The 23,270-nt window shown below is 42.5% G+C and overlaps 1 protein-coding gene across 1 annotated transcript; it reads left to right on the top strand.

The window, feature by feature from the left end:
• The first annotated feature begins 8,923 nt into the window (after window positions 1-8,923).
• On the top strand, window positions 8,924-22,765 carry LOC106569133 (kelch-like protein 14). Its single transcript, XM_014140138.3, has 9 exons — window positions 8,924-9,637; window positions 10,522-11,410; window positions 13,533-13,654; window positions 18,614-18,703; window positions 18,885-18,963; window positions 19,458-19,648; window positions 20,162-20,320; window positions 20,588-20,745; window positions 21,091-22,765. The coding sequence occupies exons 2-9, from the start codon at window positions 10,530-10,532 to the stop codon at window positions 21,229-21,231; spliced, it is 1,821 nt and encodes a 606-aa protein (XP_013995613.1). The 5' UTR covers window positions 8,924-9,637; window positions 10,522-10,529; the 3' UTR covers window positions 21,232-22,765.
• Window positions 22,766-23,270: the final 505 nt, after the last annotated feature.

Raw genomic sequence — 23,270 nt, 5'->3', positions numbered from 1 at the left:
ATTACCACCTCATCGATGGGAGGATTGTGCGATAAATCTCCTGGTAGACGCAGCACTTCCCAGGAGTCACGTGCATCCTCTGTCACAGGAGGAGACGGTGGCTATGGAAACATATGTCTCCGAATCCCTGGGGCAGGGATACATTCGGCCCTCCACTTCACCTGCCTCCTCGAGTTTCTTTTATGTGAAGAAGAAGGATGGGGGTCTGTGCCCGTGTATTTACTATTGAGGTATCAATCAGATCACTGTGAGGTACAGCTACCCGCAGCCTCTCATCGCCAGTGCGACTGAGTCAATGCACGGGGCGCGCTTCTTCACAAAATTGGATCTCAGGAGCGCTCACAACCTGGTGCGTATCCGGGAGGGGAACGAGTGGAAGACAGAATTTAGTACCACCTCAGGGCACTATGAGAACCTCGTCATGCCGTACAGGTTGATGAATGCTCCATCAGTCTTCCAGGCCTTTGTTGACGAGATGTTCCGGGACCTGCACCGGAAGGGTGTAGTGGTGTATATCGACGACATTCTGATATACTCCGCTACACACGCGCCGAGCATATGTCCCTGGTGCGAAGGGTGCTTGGTCGACTGTTGGAGCATGACCTGTACGTCAAGGCTGAGAAATGTCTGTTCTTCCAACAGTCCGTCTCCTTCCTAGGGTACCGCATTTGCACCTCAGGGGTGGAGATGGAGAGTGACCGCATTTCAGCCGTGCGTAATTGGCTGACTCCCACCACAGTAAAGGAAGTGTAGCGGTTTCTAGGGTTTGCCAACTACTACCGGAGGTTTATCCGGGGTTTTGGTCAGGTAGCAGCTCCCATTACCTCACTGCTGAAGGGGGGACCGGTGCGGCTGCAGTGGTTGGCTGAGGCGGATAGGGCTTTTGGTCACCTGAAGGCTCTGTTTACCTCGGCTCCCTTGCTGGCTCATCCGGATCCCTCTTTGGCGTTCATAGTGGCGGTGGACGCGCCCGAGTCTGGGATAGGAGCCGTACTCTCTCAGCGCTCAGGCACGCCACCAAAGCTCCGCCCCTGTGCTTTCTTTTTGAAGAAGCTCAGCCCGGCGGAGCGAAACTATGATGTGGTGGACCGGGAGCTGTTGGCTGTTGTCAAGGCTCTGAAGGCGTGGAGACATTGGCTTGAGGGGGCTAAACACAATTTTTCCATCTGGATTGACCACCGCAATCTGGAGTACATCCGGGCGGCGAGGAGACTGAACCCTCGCCAGGCAAGGTGGGCTATATTCTTTACCCGTTTTGTTTTCACTCTATCCTATAGACCAGGTTCCCAGAACGCTAAGGCAGACGCACTGTCCCGGATGTATGACACAGAGGAGCAATCCATGGATCACACTCCCATACTTCCGGCCTCTTGCCTGGTGGCACCGGTGGTGTGGGAGCTGGACGCGGACATCGAGCGGGCGTTACGCACAGAGCCCACTCCCCCCCAGTGTCCAGCTGGGTGCCTGTACATTCCGTCTGCTGTCCACGACCGTTTGATCTATTGGGCCCATACGTCACCCTCCTCTGGTCATCCTGGCATCGGTCGGACGGTACGTTGCCTTAGTGGGAAGTACTGGTGGCCCACCTTGGCCAAGGACGTGAGGGTTTATGTTTCCTCCTGCTCGGTGTGCGCCCAGTGCAAGGCTCCCAGGCACCTGCCCAGAGGGAAATTACAACCCCTACCCGTTCCACAATGGCCGTGGTCTCACCTGACGGATCTTCCTCCCTCACAGGGCAACACCACGATCCTGATCGTTGTGGATCGGTTTTCTAAGTCCTGCCGTCTCCTCCCTTTGCCCGGTCTGTTCTTCCAACAGTCCGTCTCCTTCCTAGGGTACCGCAGACTGCGGAGGCCCTGTTCACACACGTTTTACGGCACTACGGGGTGCCTGAGGACATAGTTTCTGATCGGGGTCCCCAGTTCACGTCCAGGGTCTGGAGAGCATTCATGGAACGTCTGGGGGTCTCGGTCAGCCTCACCTCAGGTTTTCACCCCGAGAGTAGTGGGCAGGTGGAGAGAGTAAACCAGGATGTTGGTAGGTTTCGGGGACCGGCCGGGGGAGTGGGCGGCGTTCATCCCCTGGGCAGAGATGGCCAAAAACTCACTCCGCCACTTCTCCACTAACCTCTCTCCTTTCCAGTGCGTACTGGGGTATCAGCCGGTTCTGGTACCTTGGCATCAGAGCCAGATCGAAGCTCCTGTGGTGGACGAATGGTTTAAACGCTCAGAGGAGACCTGGGACGCCGCCCATGTGCACCTACAACGGGCCGTGAGGTGGAAAAAAGCGAGCACCATCTGACACCGCAGCGACCCGAGCCGTCTGGCTCTCGACCCGAAACCTGCCCCTACGCCTGCCCTGCCAGAAGCTGGGTCCGCGGTTTGTGGGGCCATTTAAAGTCCTGAGGAGACTGAACGAGGTATGCTACAGGTTACAGCTTCCCCCAGATTATCGTATTAATCCCTCGTTCCATGTGTCTCTCCTCAGGCCGATGGTGGCTGGTCCACTCCAGGAAGCTGAGGTGCGGGAGGTTCCTCCGCCCCCTCTGGACATTGAGGGGGCCCCTGCGTATGCTGTTCGAGCCATCCTGGGCGAGGGGCATCGGGCGAGGGGCCTTCAGTACCTCGTGGAGTGGGAGGGGTACGGTCCGGAGGAGAGATGCTGGGTGCCGGTGGAGGACGTCCTGGACCCTTCGTTGCTGCGGGATTTCCACCGTCTCCATCTGGATCGCCCTGCGCCTTGTCCTCCGGGTCGTCCCCGAGGTCGGTGTCGGCGCGCTGCTGGAGCCGCGCGTCAAGGGGGGTCTACTGTCACGACTTCCGCCGAAGTCGGTCCCTCTCCTTGTTCGTTCGGTCGACGTCACCGGCTTTCATACCGCCGCCGATCCACTTTTCATTTTCCATTGGTTCTGTCTTTGTCTTACACACCTGGCTTCACTCAACCAATTACTTGTTTATTATTTAACTCTCTGTTCTCCATGTTGTGTTTGTGAGTGATTGTTTTTTGTAATTCGGTCCGTCTTTGTGGGCTCGTGATGTTACTTTGTATATTTGACTAAAGTACGTTGATTACTCATATCTGCTGTCCTGCGCCTGACTCTCTACACCAGCTACACACAGGACCCTTACATTGGGAAAGAATGCTGTTGCTATCGTAAAGTTAGTAAGTGATCATAAAACATGATATTAACATGTTACAAACAGCAGATATTTTGCATTGAATTTGTATTTGGTGTGTATTTTTTGTACACCTTAAAAGGGATACCATTGGTGATGAAACACAAAAAATGTACAGTACGTACATCAATTTTGCCACATAATTTGCATGGGAATTTCATTTTTTTCATTTTTAAAAGACTTTAACCTACCACATTTCCATCCACCTAGATATAAATTAAAACTTTCCCTCTGAAGGATGCCATTGCAGTACCACCCCACTTAGTTAACAAGATATTTTTACAAACAAGATGATATCACCCTCTCCATGATATTAATATGATATGTTCTGTGATCTGTAAACAGCTGGTTATCTTGTTTTTCCATGATAAGAGAAAGTGCTGAGGATTTCCGGTTTGTGAGCACATTTGGGCTGAATCTTTCACACATCACAAATTGCAGATGGGAAGCAGTGATCTTGAACAGCCGATCACATTTCCGTGACCATCTGACACCTTCCATTTAGGAAAATAATACTTTCTATCTTAGCATACCCTCTGCTGCTGCTGTTGCAGCCAGCAAAAAGAATTATGCCTGGTAGACTTTGTTATGCTGTAACTTCCAGATAGATTCTCCATGTTTTGTTTCATTGATTAGATTAAATGCTCTAATCTTTTATCTGTGTATTCTAGGCTGTAATCATCTGAGCTCTGCGTATTATTGACTTATTTCCCTGTATTGTTGTTGATATGCCTGTCACTGCAATGCTATTTCAATTATTGACATTGTAAGAGCATCAATATACAGTATGTAGTGATGATTGTGTGTTTTAACAATAATAAATAGACTATTTTACATTTTGTAGATATGCACAAAGCATATAGTATTCACGTTTCTTAACTATTCCTACATTCTCACACTATTTCACACTATTTTGCATTTTCTTTCTCTGCATATCCTCTTTGTAGTAGGGCGGTGGGCACCAACCCTGGTCTTTGATAACTACAGGGTGTGTCAGCTTTTCTTTCAGCCTAGAACTAACAGAATTGATTCTGCAAATCAAGGTCCTGATAATTAGTTGATTATTTCAATCAGGTGAGCCTTGCTGGAATAAAAGCCTGTAAACCCTGTGGTTCTCAATGACCAGGACTGGAAACCACTACTGTGGTTAGTCCTAACCTTAACCCTAGTCATAGATCGAATACTAAACTCAAAAGAAATTAATAGTCCATGCCTAGCACATTCATAAGCAGTTCATACTGTAAGCAAGTCAACTCAGGTCAAAATAAGCACACCTGGTTTTTGTTTGATAACAGAGTGGATGTACTGTTCAATCATATTTTTCAGAACATTCAATTGCGTTCCATAAAACATTTACATTCTAAGAAAATACCTATTTACTTCCTCTTCAAGGAATACGGAATGGTGCATGTAATGTGAATGTGACAGATACATATGAGTTGGGTTAACTGGTATGGAGAGAGTTGTAAATCACTGTACAGTGATTCTCTGTCTCAAGGGGTTTAATTAGTCCAGAAACTCTTCTCTTATCTGATGACCCCCCCCCCCCCGCAACAACCTACCACCATATAAATGCCCTGAAATTTGAAGACCAGTGGCCTCAGGAGACTGAGTTGCTACAAAGAGCTGAAAGAGTTGGAAATGGTCATTTCATAGCACTAGGGTGGCTCTCTGGAGACTTGGGTAATGTCGTCCTAATTGACTGTGGTATTATCTTTGGCAAACATTACAGTCCCAGACAAACTCCAAAATAGGTTCTAGCTAGGTACTAGAATATGATTATACTGTATGTTGAGCCGTTTAAGGTTGGAGTACTGTATAATCAAAATGATTATGTTTTAACTTGATAAACACAAATTCATTGAGCAATATCTAGTGATGGACATTGCTTGAATCATGTATGGAGTACCACAATATGAGTCATAATACCCATAAAACATAGCGGTCAATTGTTTTTCCATTTATTTTTACCATAGGGGATTTTAGAAACATTTAAAATAATGTCTGTGTTTCGTGTAGGCTTACCCTGCTGAGACGTTTTGATAAGTGTGTAAATCTCTCTAGGACAATGTGACTTTTATCAATATATTCACCTGTATTTACCCCCACCAAAATGAAATGCTAATTAGCTGCTAATATGGAGAACTACAAATCCCAATGATGATCTGGACGAGACTGCCGAATCGAGGCAAAGGTGAGATTCTCTGGATTAACTATCTAATGTTAGCTACATTTGGTCATGAATAAATTGCCAACAATAATTTATTTAAATTAACAATTCTGTGAACTGTCTTGTGCACGTTTTAAATTGACACAATAACTGTAAGCAAAGAGATGATGTGCAAGAGCTTGCAGGGATCTGTAGTCTTGCATGATGTCTACTTTGATGCTAATTATCTTTTTCGAATCTGGGAGTAAATAGTGCCAAATGTATTGATAAAAGTCAACTTGTCCGAGAGATTTATATGGCTATCAAAACGTCATGCCAGGGCAAGCCTTTCCCTATGGGAAAAATTGAATGGTGGAAAAACGATTGGAACCATTTCCCTGTTTGACCACTAGGTTTTATGGGTATTATGAAACCTCCACTGTGGGGCTCTATAGCCAAACCACTAGATGAGTACACAAGATGCTCAGATGGTCTGGTAACATTTTACAAGACTCCGGTAGTAACTGTATGATCTATAAACCACACTGGGTTGAGAGGCGATACTGTCCTATTGTCAAACATTCAACCATCAAAAGGCATCAAGAACGATTCTATATTTTATCAATGTTAAAACCCACTGTTTGTGTGGCCTACTACTATTGGATGGTGTTGCTCTATTTCATAGTACATGAACAAGCTCATTTATCCTTATCCGTCATTTTCTAACTTGTGAGGAGGTATCTGTCAGTTCTGGTCCCAGGGGGCCCTTGGATGTGCACGTTTTTGCTCCAATTGCGCTCTTTATTTAATTGACAGTTCAGTCCAACCTAATAAGTGCTATAACAGATTTAAAATTGATTTGCTTGAATGTTTTGTTTTCACGGTTTGCTTTGTGGGAAAGACATGTTTCATCAACTTGCTTTGTTATTTAGCCCCTCAATATGACAATTGTGATGATACATCAACCTAAATGCAGCATATAGTCAATTAAGAATAACAATTTAATTGTATGTGATGAAATAGTTTTTTCCACATTTTGTTACGTTACAGCCTTATTCTAAAATTCATTAAATAGTTTTTTCTCCTCATCACACTACACACTATACCCCATAATGACAAATCAAAAACTGTTTTTTAGAAATGTTTGCAAATTTATAAAAGATAAAACAAATTAAATATCACATTTACTTAAGTATTCAGACCCTTTAATCAGTACTTTGTTGATGCACCTTTGGCAACAATTACAGCCTTGAGTCTTCTTGGGTAGGACGCTGCAAGCTTGGCAGACCTGTATTTGGGGTGTTTCTCCCATTATTCTCTGCAGATCCTCTCAAGCTCTATCAGGTTGGATGGGGAGCATCGCTACACAGCTATTTTCAGGTCACTCCAGAGATGTTTGATCGGGTTCAAGTCCGGGCTCTGGCTGGGCCACTCAAGGACTTTCAGAGACTTGTTCTGAAGCCACTCCTGCGTTGTCTTGGCTGTGTGCTTAGGGTCGTTGTCCTGTTGGAAGGTGAACCTTCGTCCCAGTCTGAGGTCCTAGGTGCTCTGGAACAGGTTTTCATCAAGGATCTCTCTGTACTTTCCTTTGTTCATCTTTCCCTCGACCCTGAATAGTCTCCCAGTCCCTGCCACTGAAAAACATCCCCACAGCATGATGCTGCCAAAACCATGCTCCACCGTAGGGATGGTGCCAGGTTTCCTCCAGACGTGCCACTTATTCAGGCCAAGGAGTTCAATCTTGGTTTCCTCAGACCAGATAATCTTGTTTCTCATTGTCTGAGAGTCCTTTAGGTGCCTTCTGGCAAACTCCAAGTGGACTGTCATGTGCCTTTAACTGAGGAGTGGCTTCCGTCTGGCTACTCTACCATAAAAACATGATTGGTGGAGTGCTGCAGAGATAGGTTGTCCTTCTGGAAGTTTCTCCCATCTCCACAGAGGAACTCTGGACTCTGTCAGAGTGACCATCGGGTTCCTGGTCACCTCCTTGACCAAGGCCCTTCTCCCCGATTGCTCAGTTTGGCTGGGCAGCCAGCTCTTGGTGGTTCCAAACTTCTTCAATTTAAGAATGATGGAAGCCACTGTGTTCTTGGGGACATTCAATGCTGCAGAAATGTTTTGATACTCTTCCCCAGATCTGTGCCTCGTCACAATCATGTCTCGGAGCTCAACAGACAATTCCTCTGACCTCATGGCTTGGTTTTTGCTCTGACATGCACTGTCAACTGTGGGACCTTACATAGACAGGTGTGTGCCTTTCCAAACAATGTCCAATCAATTGAATTTACCACAGGTTGACTCCAATCAAGTTGTAGAAACATCTCAAGGATGATCAATGGAAACAGGATGCACCTGAGCTCAATTTTGAGTCTCATAGCAAACGATCTGAATACTTATGAAAATAAGGTATTTCTGTTGTTTATTTTTAATACATTTGCAAAATTGTCTAATTATGGGGTATTGTGTGTAGATTGATGAGGAAAACAATTAATTTAATCAATTTTAGAATAAGGCTGTAACGTAACAATATGTGGAAATATAGTAGGTGTCTGAATGCACTGTATATATATGTAACATGTTGATAACATTGGTAGACATGGTCTGACTCATGGAACCATCATATGAGTTACAAGACAACAAATATCAGATATGCGGTGTGTCTTTATTAGAGTTAACACTGCATCTGTACACCTAGTATAAGGTGAAATTATTTAGAAATGCTGTCATAATGGGTCGTGAGGCCTATCCTGTATGGGCTCATTTGTAGGGACAGGCCACCAGAGGTCTCTTCACAGTCCCCAAGTCCAGAACAGACTACTGGAGGCTCACAGTACTACATATATCCATGACTACATGGAACTCTATTCCACATCAAGTAACTCATGCAAGCAGTAAAATCTGATTTAAAAAACAGATACAAATACACCTTATGGAACAGGACTGTGAAGAGACACATACAGGCACAGACACACGCATACACACACACGATAACATACGCACTATACACACACACGATAACATACGCACTATACACACACGTACACATCGATTTTGTGTTGCAGATATGTGGTAGTAGAGTACTGGCCTGAGGGCACACACTTAATGTGTTGTGAAATCTGTTGTGAAATGTAATGCAATGTTTTTAATTGTATATAACTGCCTTAATTTTGTTGGACCCCAGGAAGAGTAGCTGCTGCCTTCGGGATCCATAATAAATACAAATACACTCCTTCCTTTCTATAGTGTAGGCCTACAGTAGACCTATGTCCATGTCACAATAACTATTCTATCAAGCTACAAATATCTGCTTACTTCTGCTTTTAGATACTAAAATAGCTATATAATGGATGTTTATATGCATAGCAATTTAACTTGATACAATGTGGCTGGTTATTGGAATGAGGATGAATTTATGCTCCCAGAACATCATTTTGTCAAACATATACAAATATGTTTTATAATTAAAATTATAAAACTATTATTGGTAATATCATACTCTATGTCCAAATGTGAGGCATATAATCCACTAAAGTTGGACTAGCAGGAGCAGAATGAGATGAGAGGTTATTTTGGCGATGGAGATTAAGGCAGGGGCTTTTTGTCATTTGTGCGAGACAAGCCATTCATTCATCCATCCAGTTCACAGCCAAAAAAAGGCTGGTCCCAGAAATTAGCAGTTTCAGCTCAGCAGCAAAGTCGTCGGGCTGTGAAGGCAGAGAGAAATTGACTAATTAGCAATGCGCACTAAAACTTGACGGTTCTCTCTATAACAGCGAGGGAAGACTCGGTTTTTCTCCCCCTTTCTCTTTTCTTTCTTCCATAGATGTTTGAAATCGCAGTCATTTACGCTCGACAGTTTTTACAATAGCCTTGAGCCATAATTTTGCGAGTCTCTCCAGCATCCATACCCCTGCATGGTCTCTCTCCACTGGCCATGCACGACCGTTTCTCTCCCCAACCGTGGATTTCCTATTACTCTCGTTACGACTCACTGAGCCCCAGGCCCAAGGATAATGATGTGTTGTTTCTTGGTAGCATAATTTGTCACACGTATATTTCTTCTTCTTCTTCTCTTGCAGAAAGCACAGCTCCCTCTCACACACTCACACACTTCTTGTTAATTCAGAAGAACAAATGATCAACGCCAACAAATAACCTGAAATAGTGACTTTATGAGTGAGAATCAATAATTATTTTGTGGTACCGACCATAGACTTTTAAAGGAAAGGAACATATCTAAAGAAAAAGGAGAACAAAGAAAAATCAAGTGAGATTATTGGGAACCTGAAGCTTTTTACAAGCTCGTAATCAGGTAAGTTTGGCTTGATCTGAAGCAAGCTGCTCACATCATTTAGTTGTGACAGGCGCTTTAGAGAATGTGGCGACTACGAAACAAGGTAGTACAGGACGCTTATATCAAGTTTACAAACATTTTTCATGTAGTAAATGCATTTTTAGCGTTGTTTAACTACATACACATATGCATGTTTCATTTATATTGTTGGATTGCTGCACTGAATAAATAATTTCCGATACTCATGTCTGAATAGTCAGGTAAAAGGGGAAAAAGCTTCCGCACCGAGCACAGTGATGTCGGCTGTGTGAGGGACAAACTAATTGCTTTTGTATCACTCCGTGCGTGCATTTGTGGATGTGTAAATTTGATCATTGTGAGAGTGCAGCAAGATAAGAGGAGAACGATAAGTGTTAGCTGAATGCTGCATATTATCTTTGCATAGGGGTTGCCTTTTCCCATATCCAACAACTTAAATTGCGTTATCAAAGAGAAGGCGCTGCAGCATCACCTCTCATAGTTTGTTTTGACAATGCGCGTCAAACCGCAGCGTCAATTGAAATGATCTTGTCTTGAAAGAATGCAAATAGCAATTGAATGGCACATTCTTGGGACAATACGTTTTTATTTTCTCTTGTCTTCCGACATGAGCCGAAGTTGAAATGGTAGCCTACCGGACCGAACTATATTGTTCATTGCAGAATAGTATCGGCGGGAGCAGCATGATGGTTTACCTGTTCGATCGGATGCATATTCATTTAACTAACCATTATGATCGGTATAACGTGAAGGTATTAGAGACAATTCCCTCCTGACTGTAATGATGGTATCATGTTATTTTGTTCATAGATAAATGGGCTAGATGTAGGCTAAATGGCTTGCATGGTGTATTTGTTGCCTAGGTGAAGTCATGTCCAGATCGGGTGATAGAACATCCACCTTTGACCCTACACACAGTGACACCCTGCTGCATGGGCTCAACCTGCTATGGAGGAAACAGCTTTTCTGTGATGTGACTCTCACTGCCCAAGGACAGCAGTTCCACTGCCACAAAGCAGTGCTGGCGTCCTGCTCTCAGTATTTCAGGTGTCTCTTTTCCAGCAGTCATATGCTCAACAACGAGGGGACCAACAACAACAAGGACCAGGGAAGCAGTGGCACCCCGTCTTCCTCCCCCGATGACAAGCTGATGGCAAGCACCCGGTCCATCAACAACCTGGTCCTCCAAGGCTGCTCCTCCATCGGACTACGGCTAGTGCTGGAGTACCTGTACACTGCCAACGTCACTCTCTCTCTGGACACTGTGGAAGAGGTGCTCTCGGTCAGCAAGATCCTTAATGTCCCCCAGATCACCAAGCTCAGCGTGCAGTTCCTCAATGACCAGATCTCTGTACAGAACTACAAGCAGATCTGCAAGATCGCAGCACTGCACGGCTTGGACGAGACCAAGAAGCTGGCCAACAAGTACCTGGTGGAGGATGTGCTGCTGCTGAACTTTGAGGAGATGTGCGCCATGCTGGACGCTCTGCCGCCCCCGGTGGAGTCAGAGCTGGCCCTCTTCCAGATGTCTGTGCTGTGGCTGGAGCATGACCGGGAGACTCGCATGCACTACGCCCCGGACTTGATGAAGAGGCTGCGCTTCGCCCTCATCCCGGCCCCAGAGCTGGTGGAGAGGGTGCAGTCGGTTGACTTCATGAGGAGTGACCCGGTGTGCCAGAAGCTGCTGATGGACGCCATGAACTACCACCTGATGCCCTTCAGACAGCACTGCAGGCAGACCACAGCCAGCAAGTGAGGATGTACACACACACACGCACGCACGCATGCACACGCATGCATACACACACACACACACACACACACACACACACACACACACACACACACACACACACACACACACACACACACACACACACACACACACACACACACACACAAACACACACACAAGGTTAGTAAAGATACTACCTTGTACACTTGGATAAGGTTAGGGTTAGTGAGGATTCTTTAGAATGGTCTAATCTACCTTATTTTCCATACCATCTCACACTATAAATGTGTTAACTCTCTGTAAAAAAAAATGAAGTGCTGAAAAGATGGAGAAACATAACTTTAGTCAATGGGAAGCACATTCAGGCATTTCTTCCAAAATACGAGTTATCACATTATTCCCAAAAATATATAGGTCATTTATAATTAAACATAGACAAACTTGTAAAACGTATTACATAAGAGCACATGAAAACTGCTATTGACATAACCTGGGTAGATATAACCTATAAATACATAACCTAAATATTTTTGAATAGCTTGACAAGAGCAAGGAAACAATTCATGGATTATAGAGTTGTAGGTCTGGGTGATCCATACCGAGAATGGCTGCTTTGTCTGCCTTACCTACAGTACAACCATGGCTTGTCATGGTGTGTTCATCATGATCAGCATTTTCCGAGACAGTTAATGGACAGGAGTTGCCAGGAAGATGATTGATTGGTGGTGCTTGAAGCTGCTGTTGTTTACAGCAAACACCTTAGTTAAAAACCTCTTGAAACATCGGAGTTTGTATTATAAGTCTGAAATATTATGGAGCAATTTTGACTTTTACATTTGTTGAACATTATCTTCTTAATTCAGAAACAGTAGGCTTTATGATTGGAAAACTAATCTCACAGTATTGGAGAAAATAGAAACCAACAATTATCTTGCACTTGTGGTGTATAATGTATTTACCAGAGTAATTTATGGCATGGTTAATTTCCTTATTTATTTCTCACAATATCTTTATGGAGCACTGTTTCCCTATCTAATGGAAATCAAAGAAAAAGTCATGAGCAATGGAGAGGACCTGCATGTCCTGTAGCATGTTGCCATGCCTAGTAGAGACTCCTTAGTGAGATGTCCATACATGGGTCCAAATGGAGCACGGATCTAGGATCTAAACTTGTCATATTAATATCACATGCCACTGTTTCTCTCCCCTCAATTAATCAGCATTATCTATGTCCAGTGGTCATTTGCATATAAGAATAACCCCAAAAACACATGAGTGGGCCATTATCCAAATGGATGCACTGAGACGTTGGTCATTTAGTCATAAAAAATAACAATACAAATGTCTGGAATTAATGGCCATGTTGTTTAAACGACTGTTACTTTGTGGTTAGTTGTTTAATTGCATTGAACTTCATTCATAACAAGATGACTGGACTCAATGGCTATTTCACAAACAAACCCCCAGAACTCAAGAATTATGTTGAACAATTGGTTCAGAACTGCCACATGGAGAGTCTTGACCAATGGAATAGCAATATTGATCTACTCTACTGCATATTGCCCAGTCATACTTGCGTCACTGTATGTCACCCTGTAGAAAAGTTCTGATGACTTCACACCTAATTGAACAGATATCTTTAGGGTGTAAAACCCCGTTGGACAGAAAGCATATGAAAAGCAAGCAGGTTCGTTCTTTCACATCAATTCAGAGACAAACAGTTGTGATGTTACAAAGTCTAGTTACTCTGTTATTACCATGTTATTAAATAGATACAGTGTTCAGGTTAATACACAATGTTGTTAAGGTGTTACTACTATGATCTACATAGCTCATATGGTGTTGGCCAATAAGGAAGTGTCTACATGATGGGGAACATTATTTTGTTATCTGAATCTTTCATATAGGATATGCTACAGTTCGATGACTTCCAACACAATGAAGTTGTAGTGATCAGTTGCAGTTGGCTTGGTACTATAATGAAAAAGCTTGTATTTTTGTTTGATGTTGGTGGTTGTTTTATTTAATCTATATCAGTTATGTAATCTTTGTGTTTCCTACCTCTTATCCCCACACCTCAACCCCCCTCCACCCCAACCCCATCCAAACCCAAACCCCTCCACACCCACTTTACTCCAGGATTCGTTCCAATAAGAGGATGCTGTTGCTGGTGGGTGGCTTGCCTCCTGGACCTGATCGACTCCCCAGTAATCTGGTCCAGTACTATGATGACGAGAAGAAGACATGGAAGATCCTGACTAGTGAGTAGTAGCCCCGTCTTTTACATGAAGCTTCTTCTGTTATAAGCATCAAATAAATCAATGTTTTATCAACGTCATATTTGATCTTTTTTCAACATGCTGATGTTGAACATCAATCGATTTTTTGGGGATGATTTCACAAAAAGTCATACACAGTTTATGTCTCATTTTAGCCAGATTTCAACCTACGAATCAACAATAGGATTTCAAGGGTTGGTTTATTTCAAGTTTAATGTTACGAGGCTTTGCCTTTAGCACAAGTACATTTTCTTGTAAAATGAGGGAAGAAGGAAGAAGTTCCTCAAATTCCTAGAGGTAATGGTGTATTACTAGCACTTTTAGTAGGTTTTTAATCAGAGTGTGACTTTACAGGCACACCACCATGGCATAGAGTTTCCCTTGTTTTTGCTGAAATCTCCTGGCAAAGACGCATGGCCAGATTTATAGTCATCTAATGACATAGTGGCGTGTAGATGTAACATTATAGAATGACGTGTTACTGTCCAGATAGAATGACATGTTACTGTCCAATATATTAAGATACAATATATTATTATTGAATATTGAGTATGCCAGATAGATAGTTGAGAGATAAAGAGAAAATAAACATCCCTCCAAGTTAATAAAAACCATTTTGGTATTTCGACATGCATCGACAACTTGAAAAACCTTGCAAAGCTAAAAGCACATTTTGTGGGTATTCTTTGCCCAATAACTTACAGATGTAGGATCTTAATTTGAACCAGTTTGCTACAGCTTGAAAATAATCCTGCAGCAACAGGAAATGTGAATTATTATGTGGATTATAATGAATGGCCTTTTTTGTAGGGGTTGACACGTTTCATTAGGGAAGTGGAAATTAGGAACTTTAGAAGTCTTTTTAAATCTTGAATACACTGCAAGTTTGCATTTCCTGATGTGCAACAAAATAGTCAACATAGTAACCCTTTACACTCATACCCGTATACAGACTGAAAATGGCAGATTTGGGCACTGATAAAACGGCTAAATTGGAACGCAGCGGCTGTACAGTAACATACTACACATAATGTCAGAGCTCTGTCCCTGTGCTTCACAGCACTGTATGAGTTTTGACTGACAGCCATTCTGAACTTGAGCACCTTGCGCGACAACAAGTTGCCCCCATTGGGCAACTTTTGCACATTATTTGATGTCTGAGTGAGAAATGCTGTACATTAAGAGGACTCAATGTATTTAGAAAGATGATACGTTGAGGAATATAATAAATACTGCTTTGATGTCACACATGCAAGCCAAACACCTGTGAGTCCAAATGTGCACTTGTCATATACAGTGTCAACATTTATGATCATTATGTTCGATGTACAGTTATGATGTCATACCCTGGGTTGTTCTGAACAGAATGAGCCTATTTTTGTTTATTGTGAAGAAAATGTGTCGGGCCACACACACCTGAACGCACACGACTCCTTTCTATGTGCACCAAAATGACATTATGTTTCTCTGAAATGCCTTGTGGAAGCCTAACACTGTAAGATCGTATTTTATAAATTAGCTAGTCATGTTGGCAATAGAACAGGCTTTCAAATGATGCCCACCTGACCCAGATAGCGATTTATAATGGACTGTTTTTTGGATTGCGTAAACAACAACAGTAATTGTGTGATGGCAGGGATGCAGGGTTGTGTTCCAAAGGAAACAACTACAAGTGTGCTTGCTCTAGTTCCTCAACGGCACAGCTAGGAGAGGTCAAAAAGTTCCTTTTAGTTGAAGACTGTTCTTTCAGTAATAAAAGTGCATTGAAATGTCTTAGGAACTGTGAACACTTTGGAGAGGTGTGTGTCCACTTGGAGACAACAACAAAAAAACTTGTCATTTTGTAATTTCCCCATAATCTGCAAACTGTTCCCTTTCAATTGTTACCATAGTTATACATTTTCATAATTCTTCTGTTAGAAACATTTCAACTTAACCCTATCCATATAGGCCAATTCCCATGAGTGTAAAGGGTTAAGATCCTACATCTGTAATGCTTCTGCAAATACAAAGAACAAGCTTTCTATTACACTACTTGCCTCAAGATATAGTGTCCTATGCTCTCTCTCCCACCTGTCTATGTTGACCTTTTGAGAGACACCACTATATTCTTGCCAAATTCCAAAGGTCAAACAAGTGCTAATGGAAAACCTTATCTGTCCTTTGCATCATCATCTGTGTCCATATTGAGTTGTTGTCCTCTGGCCTGGCAGGGAGCATCTCTCACTAATGTCGCTCCATTCATACATATTAACCACTGGTCTACCTCCCTACTGTCATCTCCTAGACCCCGTACACTCTATTCTCCCAATACAATACAACTGTATTGTCCATTTGTCAGAACTGCTCTCAATCACTCCCATTCAACACACTAACAACACTTGTCTCACACATGCCCATAGTTATTTCTGGTCCTGGTCTGATATTGCCAGTGTCATGTACCATGATACCATTTCAACACATACCAACAGAATTGTAGCAGTGGTTCCAAATACTATGCACCTGTCTGCTGTCTGTCAACACTCAACAAGCTACATTTCTGCTCTGTTATCATTAGTGTTACATTAATGGTATTTTAACATTTCCTCTTGATTTTGTCAGCCATGTTACCAGAACAGGCATGCATACACAATGACTTTCAGCCTCATTGATATTTCAGTATTGACATTTTTCTCATTAAAGCTCATTGGTATAAAGTGTAACAACCAAAAGGTCAATGGGGATTTCCATTATTCAAAACTAAAAGTTAACACTCAAATGGTCCGTGTCTGTGTGGAAGGACAAAACTGCAAAATCATCCCCTTAACGTAACACATCGATAACCACCTGATGTAGCTGCTACACAATGGATGTGGAATAGAGGATGATTAACATTCAATCATAACTTTTCAATGAGGCGAAGCCTGAGAGGGATAGCGTTTGATTAAGACATTTATCAACACAATTTAGGGAGAGTCTGATCCCTCTTGTCGCGTCAGATCACTGCAGCTCGTCTGTTCTAGAAACTAGAGGAACTCTTGCTTGCCATCTAGTGTACCTATCGCACCGTGAAGAAGCAGGGAAGGGAAGGAAGACAAAGACATTGGCTCAGTTAAAGTAGTGACTCTGTCCATCGCTGCCTGATTCTACAGTACCTGAGCCAACCTGGCATTAACACCTCATGGCTTCAAAAATTCATCTTGATCTAAGCACAGTACTGAACAAAAGAATGCAATGTGGTGGGATGCAACACTAACGATGTTAGATGGCTGTAGTAACGCAGCTTTGATTGGTGCAGTTGCCGTGGAGTCATTCAGTCGACCCCAACCAAGTGTGTTTCTATGCTGAGGTGTCTGACTCCCTCTAGTGAACCTGAGAGCTTACTGTAAAGCCAAGGCAAGGCCAATTCTAAGGGATTGGGTTTCTGCCACATAGTGGTTTTACAGTTTAGGCTCCAGTGGTAAATATGGAACAATTTAAATGTATTTTGATATCAACATCTATGAACATCATGATCCCTGATTCAAAGATAGATCTTATTTATTTTCAGGCTGTAATGTACAATACTATCAGAATAGGAGTAAAACGAATAAATTAGCAAACTTGAACATAAGTTATGGACAGTAAATCCATCGTTCTGAGTCTATTTACCCTCAATACCATCTGATTTACCCTCAGTGGAGTGCAATGTTTTTTACAGTATCAGATGTTGTTTACTAAGAGCAGAAATCACAACACAACAAAAATAACCACTCGTTCAAATCTCTTAACATCTACTAAATGATAACATTAAGGCATGTAAAGGAAATCTACCACCTACACCCGCTTGCCAGTGTGTTACACTGAAGTCAGGGAGTAGAATCCCCTTCCCTCAAGATAAAGCTGTTAGTCCTCCTATCTACCGTATCTGAGGCTCTCCACCTTCAATGGAAGACCTCTGCATGTCACACACCCTTATTGAAGATAAAGCTGTGTAAGTCAGTATCTGTCTGAGATAGACTCCCCTCTATGAGAGGAAGACCCCTGCATGTCAGCCAGCCACAGCTTTTGAGATTGCAGAGCTGAGGAGAGGAGAGGCCAATCGGAAAGAAATGAGATTCAAGGCTGTCTAATTTTACAGCAACTGCAATCCATCAGACTAGCGGGGAGGTGACGGTGGAAATGACGGATGGAGACAGACAGGTGGGCTTTACCATGCCACTGATTTACGCTCAAAAGCCCACTCACGGTGCGGGCCTCTAGATTTATTGAGTGAACATGATCATGTTCATTATGACTGTCACCTAAGACCGTTTCTCTCCATCTCAACGGGGGTCACTTTAGCAGTGGAGATGGAGTGGAGAGAGGGAGAGGGATAAGGAGGTTCACCTAGACATTCACACAGTAAACAGGCAGGGAGACTTCACCACCACCAGGTGGTTGGGAGCGTTTGGCCTTCATGCAGTGTGTTGTCGAATGTGAAACAACACCAATTGTCTGATTACTGGATTAAAAGGAATTGTTTTGATTCTTTTGGTTGATTTTGTGCTAGAGTTGTACCTTTGTTTGGAGTGCAAGTTACTACTCTTTTCACACACAGTATAGAGTTTTTACTGGATGTCAAGTTGTGACATGGTGAGGTAGAACCCAGGAGCTGAGAAGAGAACCAGACAAGGAACCAGTGCTTTAGGAAAACGTTCAACAGAAGGTACAAAGTAAAAACTGGGAAAACAACCAACACTAAGAGTCAAACTCACTCAGGAGACAACGCACACAGAAAACAAATAAAGCTTCTGCAAAGGGTGACAGAAAACATACCTCTCTAAAAGTAAATAATAATTAGTGACAAAAACACCTGTGTCATTATAGTCTCTAAGGCGGTCTCTGCCGCCCTCTGGTGACAGGTGGAACCATGACACCACCATTCTGTGTCCTGCCTCAGCCAGTTTCTGACATCCTCCACTGTTGTCTTGTGTCTCCCAGTAATGCCTTACAACAGTGCCCATCACTGTGTGGTGGAGGTGGAGAACTTCATCCTACTGCTGGGTGGAGAGGACCAGTGGAACCCCAATGGTAACATCACTACTGATACTACTACTAATACCAATACTTATACTAATACAAAACAAGTATCCATGTATATATAGTATTTATATTCATAATTCACATTTTATTGCCACTCAACATTTTTAGAAAGGATAGGAGTGGCCATATTAACTGTTTATGGATCTTGATTCTGACATGTATTTTGCAGGAAAGCACAGCACTAATCATGTCAGCCGGTATGATCCACGATTCAACAGTTGGATACAACTTCCGCCTATGCAGGAAAGGTAAGTCAATGCAAACAAAATTGACAAAATAATGCAATAAAAATACATGTGGGAATTATTGTACTGATTATTAACACTGAATTATTGCAGGGTCTGAATGTTCTAACCATTCCATACAAATAGCTTAGTGGTTAGAGCAGTTAGGGTCAGTAACTAATGGTTGCTGGTTCTAATACCCGAGCCGACAAGGTGAAAAATCTACCGATGTGCCCTTAAGCAAGGCACTTAACCCTCATTTGCTTCAGGGATGCCTTACTACTATGGCTGACACTGTAAAACATCACATTTCACAGCACCTATCCTGTGTATGTGACAATAAAACATCTTTGTTTATTTTTTTACATACAGAGGTTATAACTGAGTTGTAACTTTGTCCACCAAGGCTTCCACCATGCACACATACACACACACACACACACACACACACCACACACACACACACACACTGTCCTGGTTGTTTTAATGATGTTGTCTGGTTGACACACCCTCCTCAGGAGAGCCAGTTTCTTTGCCTGCTGCCTGGATAAGCACCTGTATGTGATTGGTGGGAGGAACGAGTCGGGCTACCTCTCCAGCGTGGAATCCTACAACCTGGAGACTAACGAGTGGAACTACGTGTCCTCCCTGCCCCAGCCCCTAGCCGCACACGCTGGAGCAGTGCACAATGGGAAAATATACATCTCAGGTCAGACCTCACTCATTTTATTTAACCTTCATTTTAATAGGTTGTCCCATTGAGGTCAAAATACCTATTTTACAAGGGAGACCTCACGGATCATCTCGATGGAAATAAGTTCATGTTGAAAATGCAAAGCTGAAAAATGACTAAAATGAACGGAAAAAATCTATTGTTCTGGAGTATTGTGATTAGTGCAGGACTGCTAAATATCACCTATCAATGCATACACAGACTCGTTGATTTCCCTGCACACTTAGTCAGGATGTGTAAGAACCAACGCTGGAGATGATAGGCAGGTCGGAGAGTGAACATTTAATATAGCACAGACATGGAACAGGACAGGAACAGTGTCAGAACCGGGGAACACAACGACATACGACAATCAATGCTGAAGCGGGGAACAGAGCTGGGGAACAGACAGATATAGGGGAGGTAAGCAGAGTGATGGGTCAATTGATCCTGATGTGTCCGTTCATAGCTAATAATGTCTTTATGTCGGTGTCTGCTATACCACTATAGGTGGAGTCCATAATGGAGAATACGTTTCCTGGCTGTATTGCTACGACCCCATCATGGATGTGTGGGCCAGGAAACAGGATATGAACACAAAGAGAGCTATTCATGCCCTGGCTGGGATGAATGACCGCCTCTACACTATTGGGGGCAACCATCTGAAAGGTAAAGACTGGCATGTCTCAGCTACTCTATTTTCTGCACATAGCCAATGAATGAATGTGGAGTAGAAGATGGATCCTCTGAATACTAGTATATTCTCTATATTCTCAGGGATGCTGTCCACTAATGCTCAGTTCGATTCAATAGCTTGACCCATAAAGCCATATGAGCCCTCTAGCTTGTCCTCAGTTGAGCATTATTCTAGGAATATTGCAGTGTGGAAAATCACAATGAGGGTTTCTCATCGTATTTCCTTTCTGCTGTGCTCAGGTTTCTCTCACCTGGACGTAATGCTGGTGGAGTGTTATGACCCCAAAGCGGACCAGTGGAACATCCTCCAGACACCAATCCTGGAGGGACGCAGTGGCCCCGGCTGTTGCATCCTGGACAACAGCATCTTCCTAGTGGGAGGATACAGCTGGAGCATGGTAAAGGCTAATTTCACTATCTTTATCCTACGTTAACGCTTATCCTAGGTTTAGTTGAATTGCTATACAGTATGTATGATTGTGTGTGAGTATGAAGTTGTATTTACTTGTTTTAAAAGCACAATAGCTTAGGGTATGTAGGCCTACAGTATGGGTTTAGGAATACCAACAACCTGGTGGCTAGATTAGTTTCAGTCCTGATAGAGACGACCATAGGAGGGACACCGTGAAATACCTTTAAATTACCTTGAAACACCTTTGAAAAACCTTTAAAAAATTGCCCTCATAGACACATGCCCATGTATGAATTAATATAATAACGATGTCTCAACTGCTGTATTGCAGGGAGCCTACAAGTCTTCCACCATCTGCTTTAGCCCAGAGAAGGGGACCTGGACAGAGCTGGAGGGAGAGGTGGCAGAGCCCTTAGCAGGCCCATCCTGCTCCACTGTCACATTGCCTGCCTGTCTGCCCTTCAACAAATAACACATCACTAGGTACGACAGAGTAGCAGGAGAAGTAGGTGAGGAAGAGAATGGGGAGATGGAGTGATGGTGGAAAGGACCATCGATAAACGAACAGTTGTTAACAAATTTTGTGATGAAGTACTCCAATCAGCCGATGGGATGTGTATAAATTATTTTTTTACTGGTTTGACAAAAGAGCACTTTCGTTATTATTGCCTACTGAAGGTTTGAAAAAGTAAGTTATCATGTATTTCCTGTATTTAAAACCCCATCTGTGTTGAACTTCTTCCAGACAATGGACACATTTCATATCAGATTTTTCTTTAATCGATAGTAAGTGTTTTTGGCTTATCTTGATATAACTAGCACGCATAGTGTTGAACTGAATTGTTATAGCTTTCAAAAATCCATTTGTATCTTGTTATTAGTAGGAGACATCAATCAAAAACAGAATGCAGTGCTGTTAAAAATAATTGTCACTGGAAACTGTCTGTCAACCAAATCACACTGAAACGGAACTCTGGTTAATACCCACTGGGCACAGTCAGTTCAACGTCTGGTTTTGATTTACATTTGGTTGAGTTGTCAACTAACTTTAATTCAACGTGAAATCAACACAACATTTCACACTGTCATTGGATTTAGGGTTAAAAAAGTACGAAATAACCTTACGTTGATGACTTTTTGCTAATCTAATTCGTTTTCCATGTTAATTCAAAGTCATCACATTGATTTTTGGGGTTGAAATGACATGGAAACAACTTGCCCAGTGGGTATGCTCATCTTTATACAACCAAAATCATGATTCTGTGTACAGTATATTGTAAAGCAGAGACATACTAACAGTTGATCTGCTTGTTAGATATTGTTGCCATACTGTACATGTGGCAAAGGAATCCTTCTCCCTTCAAGCTGCAAGCGAGAACAATTTTTACATTCAAAATCTATTCTGATCTTTGTAAAAACAGCACTAAAAACTGATATGATTATTTAAGGATGGTACAATCAAATGATTATTATTTATTGCTAGCCATTGGTATACATTGGTAGCAATGTTAACTGAGTGATAAGGTGGGTTTTCTGTGGTTTTGTGTTCAATGTTACCTGTTAATGTTTAACAGAGCCTATTTTCAGAGATCACAATTCCCCTCAAAAAGAGTATATCCAATTTAAGATAAGGATAAAGAATACAGTGGTCCTTAATGCACTAATAGTGAACTTTAAAACACTGTGTATAAGAATGGTTCACAAAACTTGAAGTTTGTTGAATTGTTGTTACCTTTAGTTATACTAAGTTCAGAAACATGATGAAAAGTGAATTCAACTGTCATGTATACATCCTACTCTTTTGTCTAAGTAAGTGTGCAAGGTCCACACTGAATATTGGTACCTGTTGAAATACATATAGATAGGGTATGTTGATTTGCATTTTTGTAAATAATCGCTTGCAGTGGAAACATTTTTGTGCACTCAACCTGGGATTTATTCTCAAATCCTGTTATGTCCTTTGCATTTTAGAATATGAAAATAAAAAGGAAACTTGATGATTACAACAGTCTCTGAAGCTTGTTGCAGGTACTGCAAATACATCCAGTCAACAAACCCTCACTTTACATAGAACTTCCAGTATACAGTGCCTTGTTGCAGTCCAACCTGTAATTTAAATAGATTTTTATTTGGATTTCATGTAATGAACATACACGAAATAGTCCAAATTGGTGAAGTGAAATGGAAAAAATTACTTGTTTAAAAAAATTCTTTAAAAAAAAACGGAAAAGTGGTGTGTGCATACGTATTCACCCCTTTGCTATGAAGCCCCTAAATAAGATCTGGTGCAACCAATTACCTTCAAAAGTCACATAATTAGTCAAATAAAGTCTAATTGTCACATGATCTGTCACATGATTTCAGTATATATACACCTGTTCTGAAAGGCCTGAGTCTGAGTCTGCAACACCACTAAGCAAGGGGCACCATCAAGCAAGCGGCACCATGAAGACCAAGGAGTTCTCCAAACAGGTCAGGGACAAAGTTGTGGAGACGTACAGATCAGGGTTG

This window comes from Salmo salar, chromosome 14 (assembly GCF_965601325.2).
Source record: "Salmo salar chromosome 14, fSalSal1, whole genome shotgun sequence".
In the NCBI taxonomy this organism is placed as follows: Eukaryota; Metazoa; Chordata; class Actinopteri; order Salmoniformes; family Salmonidae; genus Salmo; species Salmo salar.
This window is presented reverse-complemented; position numbering and strand designations above follow the sequence as displayed.